At 48.1% G+C, this 20,181-nt stretch overlaps 1 protein-coding gene across 8 annotated transcripts; it reads right to left on the bottom strand.

The window, feature by feature from the left end:
• Positions 1-666: 666 nt before the first annotated feature.
• Positions 667-18,439, bottom strand: NR4A2 (nuclear receptor subfamily 4 group A member 2). 8 transcript variants are annotated; one of them, XR_007920399.2, is made up of 8 exons: positions 8,788-9,785; positions 6,875-6,998; positions 5,529-6,394; positions 4,579-4,708; positions 4,027-4,190; positions 2,922-3,124; positions 2,381-2,438; positions 667-2,231 (listed from the first exon to the last, which is right to left on the bottom strand). XR_007920399.2 is itself a non-coding variant. In XM_051848610.2 (8 exons), exons 3-8 carry the CDS (start codon positions 6,390-6,392, stop codon positions 1,975-1,977), a joined length of 1,797 nt encoding a protein of 598 aa, XP_051704570.1. In that variant the 5' UTR covers positions 6,393-6,394; positions 6,875-6,998; positions 18,031-18,439; the 3' UTR covers positions 667-1,974. The 8 variants fall into 8 exon arrangements, 6 of the variants coding, with proteins under 6 accessions (XP_051704570.1, XP_002712233.1, XP_008256816.1 ...); XM_051848610.2 differs by lacking the exon at positions 8,788-9,785 and adding an exon at positions 18,031-18,439 and having other exon boundaries at positions 2,381-2,559; XM_002712187.5 differs by having other exon boundaries at positions 2,381-2,559.
• Between the last annotated feature and the right edge of the window lie 1,742 nt (positions 18,440-20,181).

Here is a 20,181-nt window from a genome sequence, read left to right as displayed (position 1 = left end):
CTGAGTAGAATCCTAAAGGCCCTGATGCCGGACCCAGGACCTGACGTGCACCTTTTGTTATTTATCAGAGAAGCGTACACGGGGGAAATTGTATTTGAAAACTGCAAACTACACCTCTTCACTGAAAGAGGCAAAGAAAAAGTTGTAAGAGACACCTCGTCTGAGTTCTGCTCTGACAAAAGACTGACCTAAGACCCAAAGAGCCCGCCATGCTAAGTCCTTTCTTTCCATAAGACCCGTTCCAACAGTTCTACATGCAAGGATTGGAAAACTGGAGAGTACAGCAAGGCTCCTTAAATAGGTTCTAACTTTTCAAGATTTAAAAAGACACTTCTGCATTGTTCAAGACAAGAGCTACTACCACTTGAAAAGGTTTTTGATCACCCGAACGACTTTTCTGAAAGCTGAACTTACCGGAAAAGTTACAAGTGTGAGATATTCTAAGTTGATTCTGCTAAGTGTAGGTTGCCACACTGGAAAGTTCTAGTTAAGAAAAACATATTGTACTGAATACTACGGATTGTTCATTACTTCCCCAGTTTCTTTTGCCAGAATAGATTTAGTTTGAAATTCAGATGCCCTGCCCCAAATCAATCACCTATTCAGTCTATTGTACATTATTGTTTAGTCATCATTTTGTCCTGACCCAGAAAGAAGACAGAATTCTCTTCATTTACATGGTTTATTGTTGTAAACATTAAAATTGTCTTTCTCAAAGAAAGAATTCATCAGGAAAAAAAATCAGCGTCTCTAACTGTCATACACCATAGAAAAAAAGGCAGTGACTCATATCATGTGCCATACTAGAAATATACAAAGAAAATACTACAGAATATGGCAATATTAAAATTCTTACTCAAACATAAAATAATATATTAACTGACAATTTTAGACATTAAAAAAAAAAACAAATTCAAAGTGCTCAGTACTTTCCAGGGAGTTATGTATATTATAAGCACTCTGGAAACAGTCAAAAGCTGCTGCATGCAAGTTTTGTTTAGCTTTAGACAACAAAATAATCAAGATATAAACTTTCTTTTATCAACATCAACAGTACATACAACACTTACAAACAAGGAATGTTGGACGGTGTTACAAACACTATGTGTCCCTTTTGTTAGGATTTTCCAATGTGTAATACTTGTGCCCACCTATTTTACAATTGAGAAAATGTTTAAGCTCAGATAACTACCAATCTTTATAAAATCTAACAGACTACATAGTGTCTGAAATACTATTTATATAATATAGACATTACTGAAGTAGCAAGTGCCTATAACATTTTCAACCTAGAATCAACATGCTTGTCCCTTTTTTATGTAGTTATTTATTTTCTTTTTTTGCAAACACACTTATCTTTTAGAATTTGTAATATTTATTCATAAATAGGCACAAAATAATTTAAAAAGCCAAACTGCATTGGGTAAATTTACAAGCCTTTGCCTTCTTCAACTCATGCCACCCACGCAACATTTAGTTTTACTATATATTACAGCTTTCTTTACAGCAGAAAACTTTGAAGTCTTGTTAAAGGGCAATAGGTATGGGTCCCCATAAGGAGTGTGTGTGTGTGTATGTGTGTGTGATACACTTGTCTTAACTGCAACAATCAAGCATGGCCAAACACTTCCCATCATACATTAGCAATCTTTCTTCTGAACAATAAACTGATTTTTAAACTTATAATAAAAAGTTTATACCACTGTATTGTGTGTAGTCCATGTTCTAAATCCAGGATGCCCCGGAGCCAAAATGCCCTTTCAGGTTCTGCCTGCAGGTTAGGAAATAGCAACAGTTTTTGTTTGTTTGTTTGTTTTCTTTAGGGATGGGGCTGGGTATGGGGGGGAGGGTTACAGAAGGGGGACACAGCTGGAGCTGAGATAGCTCAGGGGGCTATCTCTGCCCAGATGACTAGCCCCCCCTGGGCAGTTTTAGTTTTGCTTCCAGTTCTTTTGAAGTGCATGGGATGAGATCTTAGAAAGGTAAAGTGTCCAGGAACAGTTTGTCAATTATTGCTGGCGGTGGTACCAAGTCTTCCAATTTCAGGTAGAAAATGCGCTGGAGCCCCTGTGTGCAAAGGGTACGGAGTTCTGGGAGCTTCCCCAACAGTTTGGACAAATAGTTGGGGCGGTTCAACCCCCCATTATTGAAAGTCACGTGGTCTTTCAGACAATTTACAATTTTGTTTTGCAGTTCTTCAACTCTCTTGGGTTCCTTGAGCCCGTGTCGCTCTGCAGAAAACACAATCGGGAACAAAAGAAGAATGCACAAGGTAGTTAGTTACCAGACAGAACCAGAGAGGAGCTGTGACAAGGGAAAGCCAGGACAAAACCCACTGGGCAGTTCTGGAGGGGAAGTGCCCTGTGTCTGCAGTACTGACCTGTGACCATAGCCAGGGCAGCAATACAGGAGAAGGCAGAAATGTCGATGTTCATATTCTGCAAGTTGGAGGAGAATTCAACAATGGAATCAATCCATTCCCCAAAGCCACGCACGCATTGCAACCTGTGCAAGACCACCCCATTGCAAAAGATGAGTTTACCCTCCACTGGGTTGGACCTGCAATTAATACCAAAGAGAGAGGGGGGAGAAAAAGAGAGAGAGAACAGCTAAACAACTAATTACTTGAAGAGCAATAAATGAGGGATTTAAGAGGCACCTAATTACTGAAGAGTTAATAAAATGTAGATCAGTGGACCTTGAAAGGGTTTAATTTCATAACAATCAAGAACGCCCCCTATGCCACCGCCATTCCATTCACCCAAGGCTTCTGGACTTGCTCCTTCCCTTCCCCTCTTTTTGTTGTCTGTCTTTCCCTTTCTTTCAATTCCTATTCTATCCTTATATATCCCGTTTCCTCCCTTTCTTTTTCTTTCTCGATTCTTCTCCCAGCCTCCCTGGGTTGCCTCCTAGGCCGTTACCTGTATGCTAATCGCAGGACAAACAGTTCTAAGAAAGCTGATTCAAAAAGCAGGTCTTGGTCGGCTTTGGGCAGGTCGGCAAAGCCAGGGATCTTCTCCGCCCAGCCCCTGATGATCTCCATGGAGCCAGTCAGGAGATCATAGAACTGCTGGATATGCTGGGTGTCATCTCCACTCATCTGATAGTCAGGGTTCGCCTGGAACTGGAATTTCATTTTAAAAAGCACTTAATGAGGTTCTCTAAAATATATAACCCGTGAAATTGCTAACCCCGTTTCTAGTAGGGGAGCCAGGTTTTTATAACAATTAAACCTCTCTCTGACCAGTAAGGAAATTAGATGTTCCAGGGCAATTAATTCAATTAGGGACGGTGCTATGAGGTCGCTGCTTTAAATATGTAAATTACCATTTCCATACAGACTAAATACAGTGCCACCCAGCCCTGGGTAACGGTTCACTCTTATCTCCACAAAACAATTGACACGTTAGTATTCATGCTAGTCCCAGAGTGAGTCTCGACTGAGTCGCCCTTTACAAATCTTAATAATATTGCAGTCGCTTCTAGGTTCGCCCAACATACTTCCTCCAATTAAAGCTGGAACATTTTTCACAGCTGGAGCAAAAGTGAAATCTGACCACTTGACCCCCACCCCCACCCCGCTGCCATTCCTTACACCCCTCCCTGACCCCCAGGGAGGCCCCACATCCTTCACTGGGATAGTGACAGAAAGCATGAGGACCACAGCATCTCCAGGCAGAAGTGGGGTTTGAGTACATGGCCGGGGGTGGGGGTGGGAGTGGGCGGGTGGGGGGTACAGCCCTGGACTTTGCGGCAGCATTGATGTGTGTGGCTGCAGCGAGGGAGGGAGCGGGGTGGTGGGGGCTGACAGGGATTTGACCACTGTAACAGCTCTTCTCCCTCCTCTGCCCTGTCCTTCCGTCTAGATTGCAGCTACTCCTGTCTGAAGGTCTGTCCCCTGTGGCCAGGCCCAGGACTGGGAGGCTTGTAACCCCCTGGTGCCCAGGGGGTGAGTGATGGGTGTGGGGAAGGGGTCCTGCCCATCTGTGGGTTTGTCCACATGATGCCCCCCCTCCAGCTTCTTACCCTGGAATAGTCCAGGCTGGTCATAGCCGGGTTCGAGTCGACATGGGCCCTCACGAGGGCACTGATCAGACTCACCGGGGGTGAGGGGGGAGAGGGCTCCTGTGGGCTCTTCGGTTTCGAGGGCAAACGACCTCTCCGGCCTTTTAAACTGTCGGTGCGAACCACTGCGAAAGAACAGCTCCGTTAGCTGGGCCCCCTGCCCCCAAGCCTGGCCCAGCCCCTCCCTGGGGGAAGGCCACGGCTGCAGGCCCAACTGCTCAAAGGCCCGCTGTCTTGGAAGCCTTTGCTGAAGACAAGCATTAACAACGCGTTTTTTGCTTTTTCTTCCTTTCTTTTTTTAAAATGTCTTCCTCCAAATGGGCCGTATAAAGGCAAGCAGGGCCCGCTGGCCCTCGGTAGGGGAGGCCAGGCAAGCCGGCAGCAGTGGGATCCTGGAGACCAGACCTGAGGGGACGAAGGGACCAGGGACCCCAGTTCCTGGGAAATGGAGGGCGGGGCTGAAGGCGCCCCCCGGATGCAGACCCATGGGGTCGGCAGCTCACCCCGACCTACCTTCTTTAACCATCCCAACAGCCAGGCACTTCTGAAACCGACAATACTGACAGCGATTCCGGCGCCGCTTATCCACCGGGCAGTTTTTATTTGCTAAACACACGTATTTCGCATTTTTTTGCACTGTGCGCTGCAAAAAGGAGACAAGGTAGGCCGAAAATTGTTGGGTGTTTTTTTTTTTTCTGTTGAAAATCCTGCAACCCGCATAACAAATTCCGAATGACTTGGATCTATGTTCCCTCCCCAAATACAAACACACAATCCCTTTTCATTTTTTTTCTTTTCCCTTTTCTTTCTCTTTCTTTCCTTTTTCCTCCCCCAGCGCATTTAACAGAAGAAAATTGATAGCGTTAACATTTGAGCTAACCTTGCCGCTCCTTGCTGTGTTTTATATGCCAAGAGAAGGAGACGGAGGCGCTCGGTAAATACAAATCCGTGGGCATTCATATTATTTACATTCCTTGGAGACCTTCTCTATTTAAAATGATAAGATTATTCAATCAGGATGGCGAAATAAAGAGATCACTTAATTTGACCATAGGGAATTCTGTTCCACTTGGTTAGCTCAGACACGGTTCTCTGTCCTAACCAATTTCAATCTGAACTGGGAAGACAGCTCCTAGCACATGCAAATGACCCTCTTCCAACTCGGGCTGCTGCAACTTCGGGCGGGGTCCCGCCGGGTCGGCTGCGTGCGGGCGTTGCGCCCTCGGGTTGCCTGTCTGTCTCCTTCCCTCTCTCTGACTCCCCAGGCTCCCGCCGCAGCCCCCTGGGGGCGGGGGAAGGGGAGGCTGTAAGAAATCCTGGGCCGACCCCCCCAAACAGCCTGGGCTATCCGAGGAGAGCTCGAACTGGGCGGCCGGCAGGAAGGCGAAGGGCAAGCTCCGGTGGTCCCGGGCACTAGGAGCACTCGGCCCCAATCTGTCTCGTCCACCCACACCCTATCTCACCTTAAAGAAGCCTTTGCAGCCCTCACAGGTGCGCACGCCGTAGTGCTGGCAGGCCGCGTTGTCGCCGCACACGGCGCACAGCCCCTCGTTGGAGGGGGAACCCCGCGACGGCGGCGAGGGCACCTGCGTGTCCAGCAGCTGCGAAGCGTGGCCGATCTGCAGGCCTGGGAAGCCCATGGACGCGGGCTTGCGGATGGGGTTGGGCACAGCGAAGGTCTGCCCGTCCACCACGTGGTGGCTGCCCGCAGGCTCCGGGTTCATGGGGACGTGCAGGGGCCCGTCGAAGCGCATTTGGCAGCTAGACACTGGAGTGCCCGGGGGCGACTGTTTAAAGGAGAAGAGGGAGAGGCGGGAGACTGGCGTTTTCCTCTGCTCGATCATGTGCGTGGTGGCCACGTAGTTCTGGTGGAAGTTGTGGAGAGAGCCCGGGTCGTCCCACATGGGGCTGTGCTGCACCTGGAAGCCCGGGGTGGTGGGCGTCGGGGGCGAGGAGGGCTTGTAGTAAACCGAACCGGAGTGCGGCATCATCTCCTCGGACTGGGGGGGCAGGTGGCTGTGCTGCTGGTAGTTGTGCATCTGAATGTCTTCCACTTTAATGGAGGACTGCTGTCCGGACAGGGGCATTTGGTACAAGCAAGGTGGCTTGACGTCGTAGCCTGTGCTGTAGTTGTCCATAAAGGTACTGAAGCTGGGGAGAGAAGTGGTGGCAGTGATTTCAGTGTTGGTGAGGTCCATGCTAAACTTGACAAACTCTGGAGTTAAGAAATCGGAGCTGTATTCTCCCGAAGAGTGGTAACTGTAGCTCTGAGAAGCGGGGCTGGCTCCTTGAGGCGAGGACCCATACTGCGCCTGAACACAAGGCATGGCTGGAAATGAAACAGGGTAATATACACTCAGCCTGGTCAACTGAACACTTTCTCCCGGGGTCGGGTACACCCGGAGCTACACCGGCAGCCCGCGGTGGTCAGGGAAGGAGTAGGGGCGCGAGCGGACGGGGCAAGAGGTCAAGTAAGTAAGGGTTTAGGGTGTGGGGAAAAGAGACCCAGAGCTAGACAGCCACGGGGGTCTACACTGGCGGATGTTTTCAAACGCCTCCCCCTCTCCCTCCTTTCCACAGCCAACCCCGCCCTGGTGAGCTTCTCCTCTGAAGCTAGGTTCAGCAAGCTCTTGCTGGAAACCACGGCCTGGAAATGAAGTTGAATTGCACAATGAGAAAGTTGTTCCCGAAGGCGTTGGGTCGGACAAGCCTTAAGTGAAAGGGTTTGCCTGAGAAGACCGAGTTGCCCTGTTTCTTCTTGTGTAGGGAACTCGGGGGGAGGGTATCAAAGAAATGAAGTTGCACTAACCTTCAGCAGAGTTACAGGCGTTTTCGAGGAAATTAAAGGTGGACAGTGTCGTAATTCAATGGAGGACAAAGTTCCCAAGATTTTTAGAAAAGCAATGGGGAATTCAGCCTGTCCGCTCTCCTCCCTGAAATACAGACACAGGAAGTCTCAGGGTATCTTCCCCACAGAGATTTGGCTGGGCACATGTAGACTCACCAGGCCGTCCTTTCACGCCCTCCCCATTTGTCTCACTGCAGATTAGTATACAGCCAGAACCTCACAGCACTTAGAACAAATGTGCAGATGAGATGGCTGGAAGCAAGAGAAAATGCCACCCTTAGCACCACCTAAGTCCTCCCTGAGAAAGGATCCTGAAGGAGGAGAGGTATTCCATGAGCGTAGTTAATACTCATGATGTGATTAATTGGTCCCTTTGCTAGAGTATGTGTGTGTGAGTGTGTGTGTGTGGGGGGGGGGTCATTTCTATTTTAGTTTAATTCAGATCTGAATAAGAAGACTAGAGTTGAAGAGAAAATATGTCCTTGGAACCTTCTCTTGATTTTCTCCCCTCCTGTAGTGGTATTGGCTTTTCTTTTGTGAAGGAGGAAGAGAATGAGAAGAAGTCAGGAACACAGCATGAGAAAACAATCTCCCTCTGCCTCCTTAGGAAATGTCAGCCAGGCCCGGACAGCACAGAAGGCAATTTCAGTGGGAGCTTCTGAGGGTCTTAACTGCTTCTGACACAGCACTGCGACTGGGGATATAGGTGAATTGGTGTTCACTCTTCCAGAAAACTTGGGTCCCAACACCTTTAATAGCCAAGCAGTTGGGGGAGGGAGAGAGACCATATTTTTCTAGGAGCATCTTGGGTCAGCGGCAGAGGGAGCTTACATGATGTTGGCACCAATGTTAGAGGCACGTCCCTGCATAGCAAGCAAACACCTTCCTCGTAGTGCCTCACACGATCTGCCTACTTGCTGGAACAAGGCATTCTTGTGTCCTAGTAATCTTCAGATGTTCCCACTTGGAACACATTCTAGAGCATAGACAATCTTATTACTGGTGCAAAAGAAAGCCAAACGTCCACGCCTTCTGCTCGCTCCCTTCCCCCACAATTCTTCTGCTTGGGGTAGGTGGGGGAGTTTAACCAGAAAAAGCAGAAAGCAGACTCTTGATGCCACAGCCCTCAGAGATATGCCTGTGCTCCCTATTAATCCCCTGGGTAGCTTCACAGTTTCATAACTTTCCCTTTCTCTCTCTCCCTCCCTTTCCCTCTCCCTCCCTCCCTCCTTCCCTCCCTCCCTCCCTCTCTGCCACACACACACACACACACATACACACACACACAGGCATACTCAGCAACGGCATATTTCAAAACCAGAAATTTCAGGCAACTTAGTAAGAGGACACTCTATCAACATCACCCTTACTCAACAATACCCGGGAAACATCGCCATGCTCGCCAGCCAGCCGCGATGACACAGTTCCCAAGCAACGCGTCAACTGAAGAACTTTCTCTCCCTGTCAATTTGCGGATGGCTTCCCTCGCACACACAGGACGAGGAGTCTCCGTGTGCGGAGGCCACAATAAATCCCGCACTAAAGGGCAAACTTTGCGCACATTTCTGCGGGCAAGTCCGCAGCTCGCAGAGCTGTGGAGTCTCCCTTCCACGTCCACCAATGAGGAGCCTGGAAACCTCTGTTGGGAGCCAACTCCCCCCCCCCCCAACACCCGGTGCCAAAGCCGGAGTTGGGACAAATGCCCCCCAGTGTAGCTGTGTGCACCCACTCCCCATCCTCCGGCCCCACTCGCGCTGCTGCCAGCCTCTGGCGCCCACTTCCAGAGAACGCAGCCCGCGTCTGCGGGCACACGAGACGCGCGAGAGAAGGAAGGAAAGAAAAGAACGCGAGCTGCACGAGCTGTAGCTACTCACTCAGGAGTTCTCCGCGTCTCTCTTCATTCATTCAACTCTGACGAAGTGCAGTTCCCTGGGGGAGCGCGGCCGCCGGGATCGGGGAGGGGTGGGCGAGCGGGTAGGGGGGGAGGGAGAGGGAGCCGAGGTACCGCGAGCGGGGAGGGAGCAGGGGTAGGCGGCAGGCCGGGCAGGCGAGCAGGACCGCGGAGCCGTGCGCGAGCCGCCGGGCGGACTGGCCCTGGCCGCCAATGTGCCTTTGTTTATGTGGCTCGCGCTGCCGCTGCCAACATGCACCTAAAGTCTCCGCGCGTCAGCGCGCGTCAGCCGCCAGCCGCCCAATCGCCGCGCCGCCGCGCTGCCCGGACTCCTGGCCCGCGCTCGCTTTGGTATATTTCCGACCTGACGTCACGAGCAGGGCAGATTTTAAGGTGGGAACCGTTCTGCGTTCACCTTGGTAGCCTGCTTGGGTGGTTTTTTTTTTTTTTTTTTTTTTTCCGAAAGAGGTGTGACCTCTCCACCCAGGTCTTAAACAACCCGCAGCGCCGCTACCACAGCTCCTTCCCCCCCCACCCCCCAGTCCCCGCGCCCTCGCGGGCACTCCGCAGCTCACACGTGGGGAGGGTGCAACAAAAGCAGGGGCGAATGGGAACCCTGGCGTGGGAAGGTGGCCGCACCTGGCGCTGCACGGGACGGCTGTGCCTGGCGGCGCCCTAACCTCACCCACCCACCCACCTTCGTCACTCCCCTCTCGGCGGAAGCGCACACGGACGTCCCGTGACCCGAGACGCTCAAGAGGGCTCCGGCAGTTGGGGTGGGCTTTCCCCAGCCCGATGCTTCCCCCATATTCATCCTCTCTCTCTCTCTCTCTCTCTCTCTCTCACACACACACACACACACACACACACACGGTTTGCTCTGGAAACGAACGGCAGTGGGAGTGGGGCCTATTTTTCTGTTCCCTTCTTTGCAGGGCTCACGTTCGAGTGAGGAAAGGGAAGGCGTAGACATTGACCCACCCCCACCCTTTCAGGGACCCCCAAAAGTCGGGGCCGAGCGTCGCCCGCTTCGCTTTTGCAGACAATGCAGCTGAGCAGCAGGCAACAGGTGTGCCTTCCGCAGAAAGGTACCCATGCCACCTTCCGCCAACTCTCATACCTTCCACAGTACCCAGTGCCCTCCCACCGCTTTTAGGGAAGCAAATCGGCGCTTCTCTGAGGCAAGGGTTATCACAGCCTCCGTGGGAGAGGCTAACGCAGGGGGCTGGACGAGAGGAGCGCAGGGCAGGGCAGGGCGGGGGCTCGGGCGGGCGAGGGGTCCGCGCCTCCAGCCTTCGCCGAGTGCCGCGCGCCCGCGGCCGTCTGAGTCGAAGCCAGCACCACTTTGCAAAATCGCAGAGGGCGGCAGGAGTTTTCCAGCCAAGGAAACGCCGCTTCTCCGGGGTCGAGACCCCCTGCCGACCCCCCACCCCACCCCAGCCGGAGCTGGGCGGGCCTCCCAGGGGCTTCTCCCTCGGGGGCTGCAAGAGCCTGGGAAGGAGGGCTGGAGAACGCGGAGTCGCCCCCCTCGGCCGAGCCCGCGGAGAGCGCTGCAGCCGCCCCTCCTCCCCCAGCGTGGCTCACTTCCAGGCTCTTCGCGCCCCTCCCTGGGTTCTCACGAGGAGCTCAGGGGGCCGTGGAACTATTCGGGTTCACGCTCCACCCCCGCCTTTGCCCGCTCTGGGTTGGCCCTTGCTCCGGGGCGGCTGGAGAGGCGTTGCCAGGAGGTGCCCTGTGGCTGCCCCGGGAAGCCGCGGGCTCGTCTGCGCCGCAGCCTGGAGGAAACCTACGCGACCACCTTAAGTTTCCCCCAGATGTTGCGGCCGCCGCCACCGCAGCTCAGCGTTGCCCTAGCGGGCGCGAGGGGAAAAAAATAAATAAATAAATAAATAAAAATAAAAAACCAGGAAGTGGGTCGTGGGGGCGGGGGGACGTTGTGGTGGCGGGCGAGGGTGTGTGAGTAGGGGGATCGGACGGGAGAGAGCGAAGAATAGCTTATTAGCGTGAGCTCGGTCGCGTCAGCGCCCCGTGGGCAGAAGCGATTCCACGCGAACGAAAGGGAAAAAGTGAGAGTTTGGAGAGCAGGGCAGAAGGAAGGGGGTGGGGGTGGTGGTGACGCAGGGGCGCAGGCATTGACGCACCGGCCAGGCTGGGCCCAAAATAGCAGCAACTCCAGCCCCGAGGCGCCCTCCCTGATTCCCTTCCCCTTCCGCGAGGGAGCAGGGCGCGGCCAGGGGCAGCTTGCCTTGATCCCCGCGGTGGGCCAGGCTCCCTCCCGGAGGCTGTTTCCAAGCAGTCAGAAACTCCGGCGCAGCCACGCCGGGGTTGCTGCGGTTATTATTATTATTATTTTAATAGAGTCCTAGGAGAGCTGCGTGGTTGGGAGAACTTTTTAGGTTGCAACCACAGCCCTCCAAACACATACACTCGAGTCTAAGTAGATACAGCCCCTCTGCACGCTCCCAGTCTCTCGTTGCCACTGAAAACACACTCGGGTGAGCTAGGTTGAGCCTGGGGACAGCGCAAAAGATCCCTTCCCACAGAACACGGGCTGGCCTGGAGTTCTCCAAGCGAGCTCCTGAGGAAGTCAGACACTGCAACGTAGCGCGTGGTTCCTCAGCAGCAACCTGTGGAGTACGGCTTCTAGACGGCAGTGCGCCCTAGTGCACCCAGTTTTCACAACGACGTGTTAAATCATACCAAGTGTTATTACCTGGGAATGGGGCGATTAAATAGCACATGAAAATGCGAAAAGGGGAGGGCCCTTTTTTTCCCTCCTACTCTTCCACCCTTTTAAGCATTCTCTTCTACCTCTTTTAATTGCTATTCCGGTTTCCTGGGAAGCGTTACCGTTTCTTAGCAAGGCACACTGGGTGGAGACTGATACACTGGCTTAAATCAGTTCTTGGACGAGCTACTTCTTGGGTTGGAGGTGTGTGTGCGGGGGGTAGGGCTCGGATGTTGCACAGGGCGGAAAGGAGCCAGCACACGCATCAGCAAGTGCAAGAAGGACCACGTTCGGTAGCCCAGCCTGCCGTGGTCGCCACCAGAGTCTGATGGGACCAAGTCTGGGTGGCACCAACGATGTCTGTAATTGACGGATCCTGTCAGTAGGGGGCCTGACGCCACAGCGTTCGAGAGAGTCTCGCACACAGGCACGCACACACTGGCCCACAACAGCTATTCACTTGTGAGGCTAAGCCCGAGGAGAGAAGGCTGCAGGCCCGAAGGGTCATATTGTGCTGGAATTCATAAATGACTACAGATCGTTGATTCCCTTCGGTTTTCTCCAAAAGAGAAACCGTTTAACACATGGGATTAGGTTCACAATAGATTGTATTTCCTCCTGCCCATGTTCAACTCACTGTTCCGTCACAGGGGGGAGAAATCAAACTGGTAATAAAGTCTCTCATTTTATCACCAAGCAGTTCAGATTGGCATATAGTTTGGAAAAATGAAAGCATGTTTTAAAATTCTATGATTACATGTTTAAATAAATTATAGTTTAGAGGAGGATTCCTGTGGGTGTATTTGCTAGTACATAAGAGAATGCTTTTGTGCATAGAGGTTTAATTACACATATAATGGAATCAAAATGTAGAACTGAACAACCTTTCAGAAAATGTTAAAACGATGCTTTAGGCTAAAAAGAAACTGAAATTCTGCATTTGTATGACAGCAACCCTTCAAGACTGTTGAACATAAATAGTTCAAATATTTTATAGCTCAATTAAAATGACAGCTTTTTTTTCAGGATTCAGATCTAATTTTTAATTATTACCATGTATAAATGTGTGTATCTGCCTCACCATGAAAGTCTGTTTTCTTTATAATGTAAAATACTAGTAAAAATTGGTCCCATTCACAAGTTGCTCCCTCTTTGGAAAACAACTAAAATAAATTAAAATTATTACTCTTACTAAATACCTTTAGATAATCTCAAAAAGCACTTAGAAAGGTAATGTTACTATACTTTTATTATTAGCAAATATTAAGAACATACTAGCACATGTACAGAAAACATTTTCATTAAAAATCAATATAAATAATACATATATTCACATCTAACCCAAAGTATTTTATTTTATGCATGGCTAAGCAGATTATCCTTAATAAAATTGAGCTTTTGGTATAATTTAGAAAGCAAACATAGATGTAAGCCCATAGGATTTTCTGTTTTAATGCATGGGAAAGAGGCCTTTGGGGATTTATTTCACTATTCTCCCCAAATGAATTTGCAGTAGATCTTATAATGTGAAAATAGTGAAATACACATACCTGTAATGTTATAAGAGTTGAGGCAACTTTAAGGTGTTCCACAGTAAAAATACTTATGGAACCCATTTTAAATGTAAAATGAGATGTGTGTCTTAAATTATTTTTGTGTGGTTTAAACAAACTTTATTCATGGCATTTGTTGTCACTAAGTATGCAGTTTTATATCAGTGAAGAAAATAAAATGTTCACTTTGAAATATCTTTCTGAAAATACAAACTCATTTTCTAATATTGAAGGTTTTGGGGTGTTTTCTTTTGCCATTTCATTTGCATTAATAGGATATTAATCAACCAAATTGCTTGCTTTTTTCCCATAGGATGCTTAGAGAACATGGTTTCATTGATATTCATATTTTGGCTAACTCTGGCTTTTATTTGGTTTTACTCAATGCAGTTTTCAGCAAAAACCACTTAATGCAAAGAACTTAAAATTTATTTCTTACTTTGATTTAGAAGACAATTCTAGAAATGTGTAAAGATGTGCAGAAGAAAACAGCACACTTTTTTCTAGAAGCATCTACTTGTAAATTAAAATTATAAAACTGAGCATATGGTAAAACCTCATGCCATTCACTAAGTATTTTGCATAATAAAAATCTTTCATCTTTTTGTTAATACTTGACTCACAGTAATCATCTCCTAAATATTTGCTTTTAAGCTAACCATTTAATAATTTTCTTATGTAAAATTTCTTTTTTATTATGCAATGATAACTTTGCATAGATTTCATTGCTAATTTAATGAACATGAGAGTAATTAGAAGGTACAAAGTCCTAAGACATTTTAAAGACTCTGAAAATATGTTGCTATATGCTAAAAAAATCACACTTGGAACTCTAAAGGAAGATAACATTTATAATTGTAACAGTATTAGAAGCATTACTTACAGGATAAAATGTACACATACTTTGCAACAGTTTTTAAACATAAATCACAGCTGGCTAGTTTTTGTTCTACCTTTACAGAGAGATAACTACTTTTGCTTTTTCCTCGGAATAACTGCTAGCTAAGAACCTTTCAATTTAATAAAAAATGAAGAAAAGACCTTGATATATTACAACAAAGACATATATGTCCTTTTCCTCATCATAATTCTGCAATTATCAAGCCTACAATTTTAGCACTACAAAAGTAACTTATAGCAAGGACCCTTATAGTGATAAGCAATAAATCTAATTACCATATCCTTTGAATAGATGTAATATAAATTTCATTGCTCACTTAAAAGTTCTAAAGTTAACAGCATAAACTTGAAGTTGAGTAATTAAGTAATCCTTATATAGACACTTATTAAAGTATTTATACATATTATCTTAAATCTACATCTATCATTTTGCCAATTAAAATTAGGACTTTAATTGCAATTAAGTAATTTAATTGCCAATTGAACAGCAAAATTGCTAAGTGACTAATTTTAATGCCTATTTTAATTACCAATCATGACTGGGGAGGGAGCTAATCAAGTTACATCAAGCAGTACCAGAGTAATGATGTGAAAAAAAAAAAAAAAGTAGAACAAACATTCAAGGCTACATGCTTTAAAAAAAGAAACATAAATTAAATAAATGCAAACACAATCTTATAAATGTATAAAAATACTGTATTTCAATACCTGAATACAGAACATGAAAGAGAACAAGATTAATTAAAGAAGCCCCTGTCAATCTTCAGTCAAGGTAAGGACAACCAAGTCAAATTTTAATGTAGTATTTACCTGGCACTCATACTAAGCCAGATTTAAAAAAAAAAAATGCTACAGAGAGCTGAGAATAAAAGACTTTCCTTCTTGGGTGGCTAAATATTTACAAATGGACAGTTTAAAAAAAAAAACCCTTTTTAAAATAAAATGCTATAAAACAGAGAAACAACTTTCCAATGCAACAGCATAGAGTTTGAATCACAGAAGCCAATAGGTCAAGGGCAATGGGACTCTTTCCCGGTAGCTGACCTCCCACCTCACTTGAATGAAGAGTTCCATTATTGGCCTAATGCCTACCCATAACTTGTCCCATGTTATCACTGGAAAAACATAAATCTGGCCAATCTTCAATATTTTAAATTTACTCATGAATAAATGCTAGGATAGCATCACAATAAAAATTACTGAACCTGGTGTAACTCTAGTCTCTGGTTACATGCCAGGTCAAGATAAAGGCCACAAACGAGGAGGCAACCACAAACACTGGTGAAAATCTTAGCCAACATGTATTTTCAGAAGTTTCATATCTAAAGCGACTATCAGATTGGCAATATGGAAGAGCAATACTAAAAGAAGGGGAAGTTGAGAGTCCAAAAAAACAAAAAGTGATTCCCTGGTAGATAATTCTAGTACTCTCTGCCTTGTAAGGTTCCCCTTGGCAACCAGCCACCTCATTTAGAGTAACAATGGACATCCATCAAATCTTCATTTAAAATAAAAGTCACGGTGCAAGACACATATTGTGATTGTTATATACGTATACCAAAAAAATACATAGTCAAGGTCTACAAAAGGGCTTGAAATTATTCATGAAATATATATAATCTATAATTTGGGGAAAGACAAATAGTACTGCTTGGGATTTTATTTACTAATGGACTTGAATTCTGAAATGAAGCACAGCAGGACTTTCAGACTGGCTTTTGAAGGGGGAACACTTTAATAATAACTGGGCCTGACAAAAGGCTACAATATCTGTTTATGACAATAACAGCTTTATAAAGCAAGTTCTGTATGACTGATTAAAGGACACACTCACTGCCTATTCGAAAGTCATGGAGAGGCAGTCATTATTGGTAAGTTCACCACTGATCATGGTTAAAACCCATCCAAGAGAAAAGAAACCTCAGCCACTAAGATGACCAAAAACAGCCCCAGGAAAGAAGGCTGAAAAACTTAGGTATAACTTAATTTTTTCTCTATGAGATTTTCTGCTGTATATACAAAATCTCTTGATAATAATTATCAAAATGATTGAACTTACTCAAGCACTAGATTACACAAAAGGGATAAAAAGGAGAAACATCATGTTGCAATTTCTAAACAATTCTGAAAGGGCTTCCCAAACCTTAACGCTTTTTGAAACTTGACATGACTGAAAAGCATGTAGTTTTTCAGACTGTCCACATCTATTGCCTATTTTACAGTCTGTCAGTTCATATGAATTAATGTGGCTTATATGTTGTTGGAAGCAGAAACTTTTAAAATTAAGACAATGCTTCTCTAGCTTTCAGATAGTCCTGAACAGGTAAATATGAAGTTTTTAAAAATCACTATGTCATTTTCCATTTCATCCTTAACTTAGTGCTTATCTTGCAGTGTGATCTACCTACATTAGCAAAAAATAAGGGATAGAGTAGAAGTCAACCGTGTTTATAATCTGAAATTAGAGGCAATCAATTAAACATTTAGTCACCAAGGTATTTAAAAATAAGACCTGTGAAATTACTGAATAATTCAATTAGGATCTAAGCAGCAACATCAGTATTCAGTCACTACCGTGTTGGGAGGAATGAACAACCGGTACGTAGGTGATTCAAGTCAAGTTACACAAATTGTGTGTGGGTGTGGGTGTGGGTGTGTGTGTATGGGGGTTGTATAGAAATTCGTTTGATGGGTAGGTCCTTGCGTTTCTTCTATTTCATATTTCAGAAGTGTTTTCTTTAATTTCCAAAGTTTAGGGATGACTGATTTTTTTTAATGGAGAATTTTAAATACATAATGAATGAGTTTTAGGAGTTATACTGAAACAACTCTTGGGAAATTCATTTTCCCTAGAAGTCCGCTGATTTTCTGGGTTAAACAGTAAAATGGTGTTCCTAAGACTGCTAATTCTTATTTAATTAACCAGTTTTGGAAATCATATTTTCCACACCCTCATCCAGCAGTCCGTCGACTGGCAATTTCCAACCGTTTTGTCAAACTTTGAGAGGGGGAAGGCAATATAGAAACAGATTTTCCGCCAGTATGGCTGGACAGGGCCCCTCAAACCACCAATGGATGTTACAGAATTTGAAATGTAGCTCTGTAACTCAATTTATACCACAGAAATTGTGAGATGCTATCTTCCTGTTGTTATAACGTATCAGGTCAAGGGATATAAATTGTACCAGGTAATTCATTTTGCTGTTCAGAGAGTCATTAAGTCCTTCCCAGAATATATGTGATTGATATCCCTGGAGGTGAAAGGCTAAAGGAACCATATGGCAACATGTTGCATTCCGTATGCTATCTGCCCATCCGTGCTTAAGCTGCCATTAGCAACATCTGTACCTTACGGAAATCCAGCTGCGCCGACGCCGGCTGACGGAATTGTACTTGGGGGGGAGATCTAGTTTAGCGCCATTAACTTGAGACTTAGAGTCTATCTACCAGGACGAATGGAAGCTTTCACAATTAGACGAGACGACACAAATGCTTTATTAAAGTTTAATTTTGAACTCCCAATTAGCGAAAGTGCATTACAAATCGATTGCAATTTCCTAGAAGGCACAGCAAGTTCTCTGCTAAGCCTGCCACGTGCAAGGGGCTTCACAGCAAGCTTTTCCCAGCTGCCGGCAGCCGAAAGGGGAGGGTTCAGAGCAGATCTCCGCATCCCAGGAAGTCCCTAAAAGCCTCGCCAGCCCCTTCTTCCTTCCGCAGGGCGGGGGCGTCCAAAATGCGAACGGGCCAGGGGCGGGGGTGGGAGCGCGGGGAGGGAGTGGACCAGGGAGGGGCGGCGGGAGGCGGGCGCGGGGCGCGAGGCGGGCGGGGGGCCCTATTATCTAGGCCCCCTCGGGAGGAGCCTCGGCGAGTCAGTCACGCAGGAAAAGTTTCTCTTTCGCTCCTGGCGCTCACACACCCGGACCGGCTTCCTGAGCGCGGGCAAGCGGCGCGGAGGGCGGTGGGGGTGGAGGGAGTCCCGGAAGGGCTGCCCGGCGTCCCTGCCCGCCCCGCTCCCCTCTTCCCGCGCCCGTGCGGGATACGTTACCTGCCCGGTGCTCCCGGCCCCTCGGTCACCGCATCCCCTGCTGGGCGCGCCTGGTGCGGGTCCCGCTCCCCGGGGCGCACAAAGTGGTCGCCCCCGGCCGGATGGATTCCGCCACTCTGGCCATGTTAGGGCCAGGAGGCAGCGAGAGGAACGGGGGACGTGGGGAAGCGGAGGCTGGGACAAGAACTTACTGATGAAAGAGGGAGGGGGAAAAAATAAATAAAAGCCCGCGTGGCCCGGGTCCCGGCCGGGGCGGGGAGGCGGGGGACGCCGAAGGGGCCCGCTACCTTTCGGGGGTCGCGGCCGCGAGGGAGGGGGGTCAGGGAGCGGCCTCCCGACCCCCTCCCCCGGCCTCTGGCGGCGGCAGCTGCACACACAGAAGCCCATTGTCGCCGGCGCCCGGCGCGCAGCCCCGCGGACTCGGCCCCGCGGCCAAGCGCGTCAGCGGCCCCGTCAGCCGGGCCGGGCTCCGTGACGCGCGCGCAGCCCGCGCTATAAATAACCCGCCGCCGGGCGGCTCGGGCGCCTTTCCAGTGACGCCGGGGCCGAGCGCGGGAGGAGGAGGAGGTGGAGGAGGAGGGCGAAAGGAAACAATAAAGCCGCCCGCCAGGCCCGCGTCGGAAGCCGCCCTCCGCCCGCCCCGCCCGGGGCCGCTCCGCACCGCGCGCCGCTCGCTCGCGGGTGGCCGGGATCGAGCCCGGCCGATGGCGCTCCCCCGGCGCTGCGGGCCGGAAAGTTGGCGACGAGTTAGCGAAGGGGTCGCTGCGCGCCTCCCCGAGTTGAGTTAAAACATCTAGACGCCTTCTCCGCTCCCCTACACCCATTCTAGTCGAGGTCGGATGTGTTTTTGGTGATGGTAAGTGTGCAATTTAAGACAAACCCAAACAAACTTCCATCTGGAACTTAAGCGTGGTCTTGCTTTTTTGTGGGGACAGACCCACGTTTCTCCCTGAACTCGGCAGCGCGGCGGAGGGTGTGTGAAGGGTGCCCGGTGCAAGCCCAGGCGTGGGTTCCGGGACTGTGCTCTCAGAGCCAGCATTTTGCATGCCGTTTTGGCCTTGACCATATATAGCCCCTTGCAGTTTTCCAAAAGTCTGTCATCTTCCAAACTTCTGAAGTTTTAAATCAAGGCTGCCGCTTTTAAAGGGGCTTTTTTCATAGGTAGATATTTTCCTGGAGACTTCCATTGCTAGTTTTCATACTAGCCAGTCCCTTACACACGCCGACACCTGTCTTACCCATGAACGTACCCAGACACAACTGGAGACCGTCTGTTTTTGGGGGACCACCAATTAATAGATGCGGACGACTATTTTTCTTCAGTAAAGTGTCTCCGATAGGTGAACTCCACGCTTTCTGAAGTGGTAAATCATAAACAATTTGCAGACTCGAGCAAGGTGTTGAAGTGACCTGGCACAGATGGAGCGAGTTAAAAGGGCAGAGGAAGTGCCCCGAGCTGGGAGTTAGGAGGCCAGGAAATTCGAGGTTTAATTATGTGTTCGTTGTAGGTTTCTGTGGCGCCCTGCAGAAATCACAGCCCCTCTCTGCCTCGCACTCATAAAGGTGGTTCCTCTTCTACCCTGACATTGTAGGACAAAAACGGGTAGCCTTGTGTTCAGGTGTAAAGTTGCCTCAAAGTAAGATGAGCACTCAGTGTTTCATGGGAAAAGGATAACACGTGGAATAATTCGGGCTGTGTACAGTTTTCTTTTCTTTTTTTTTTTTTTTTCAAAAAGAAAACTCAGAGCCAGCCTGGAAAAACAAGAACTATACCATTAGAATTATTTTAAGAGGGGAAAAATAGCTGTCACTATTGCTTCATTTACATGACAGCAGTGTTTACAGTCTGATGGTCCCTTAGGCCCTTTCCAGTGCTACACTTTTTCCTATGAGTAAGTGAATTACGAGTAGCAAAATGACACCAGATTGTTTACCAAGCGGTGGTGTTCCTGAGACGAGGCGAAGTGTCATGGAGGCCCTTCCTGAAAGAGTCAGGATATGCCTTACTCTAGCTCCTCTCTGCAGGTTGGAGAAGACAGAAAATGTAGAAGTGGTAGAAACAAGTTTAGAGCCAAAACATTTGCTTCACGTAGACACCCCTAAAGTGTGATGGCAACTAAGAATTAACCAGTATTTTTCCAGTTCCAGAAG

Source organism: Oryctolagus cuniculus, chromosome 3 (genome assembly GCF_964237555.1).
Source record: "Oryctolagus cuniculus chromosome 3, mOryCun1.1, whole genome shotgun sequence".
Taxonomy (NCBI): Eukaryota; Metazoa; Chordata; class Mammalia; order Lagomorpha; family Leporidae; genus Oryctolagus; species Oryctolagus cuniculus.
The sequence above is the reverse complement of the archived record's forward strand: the minus strand, read 5'-3'. Positions and strand labels throughout refer to the sequence as shown.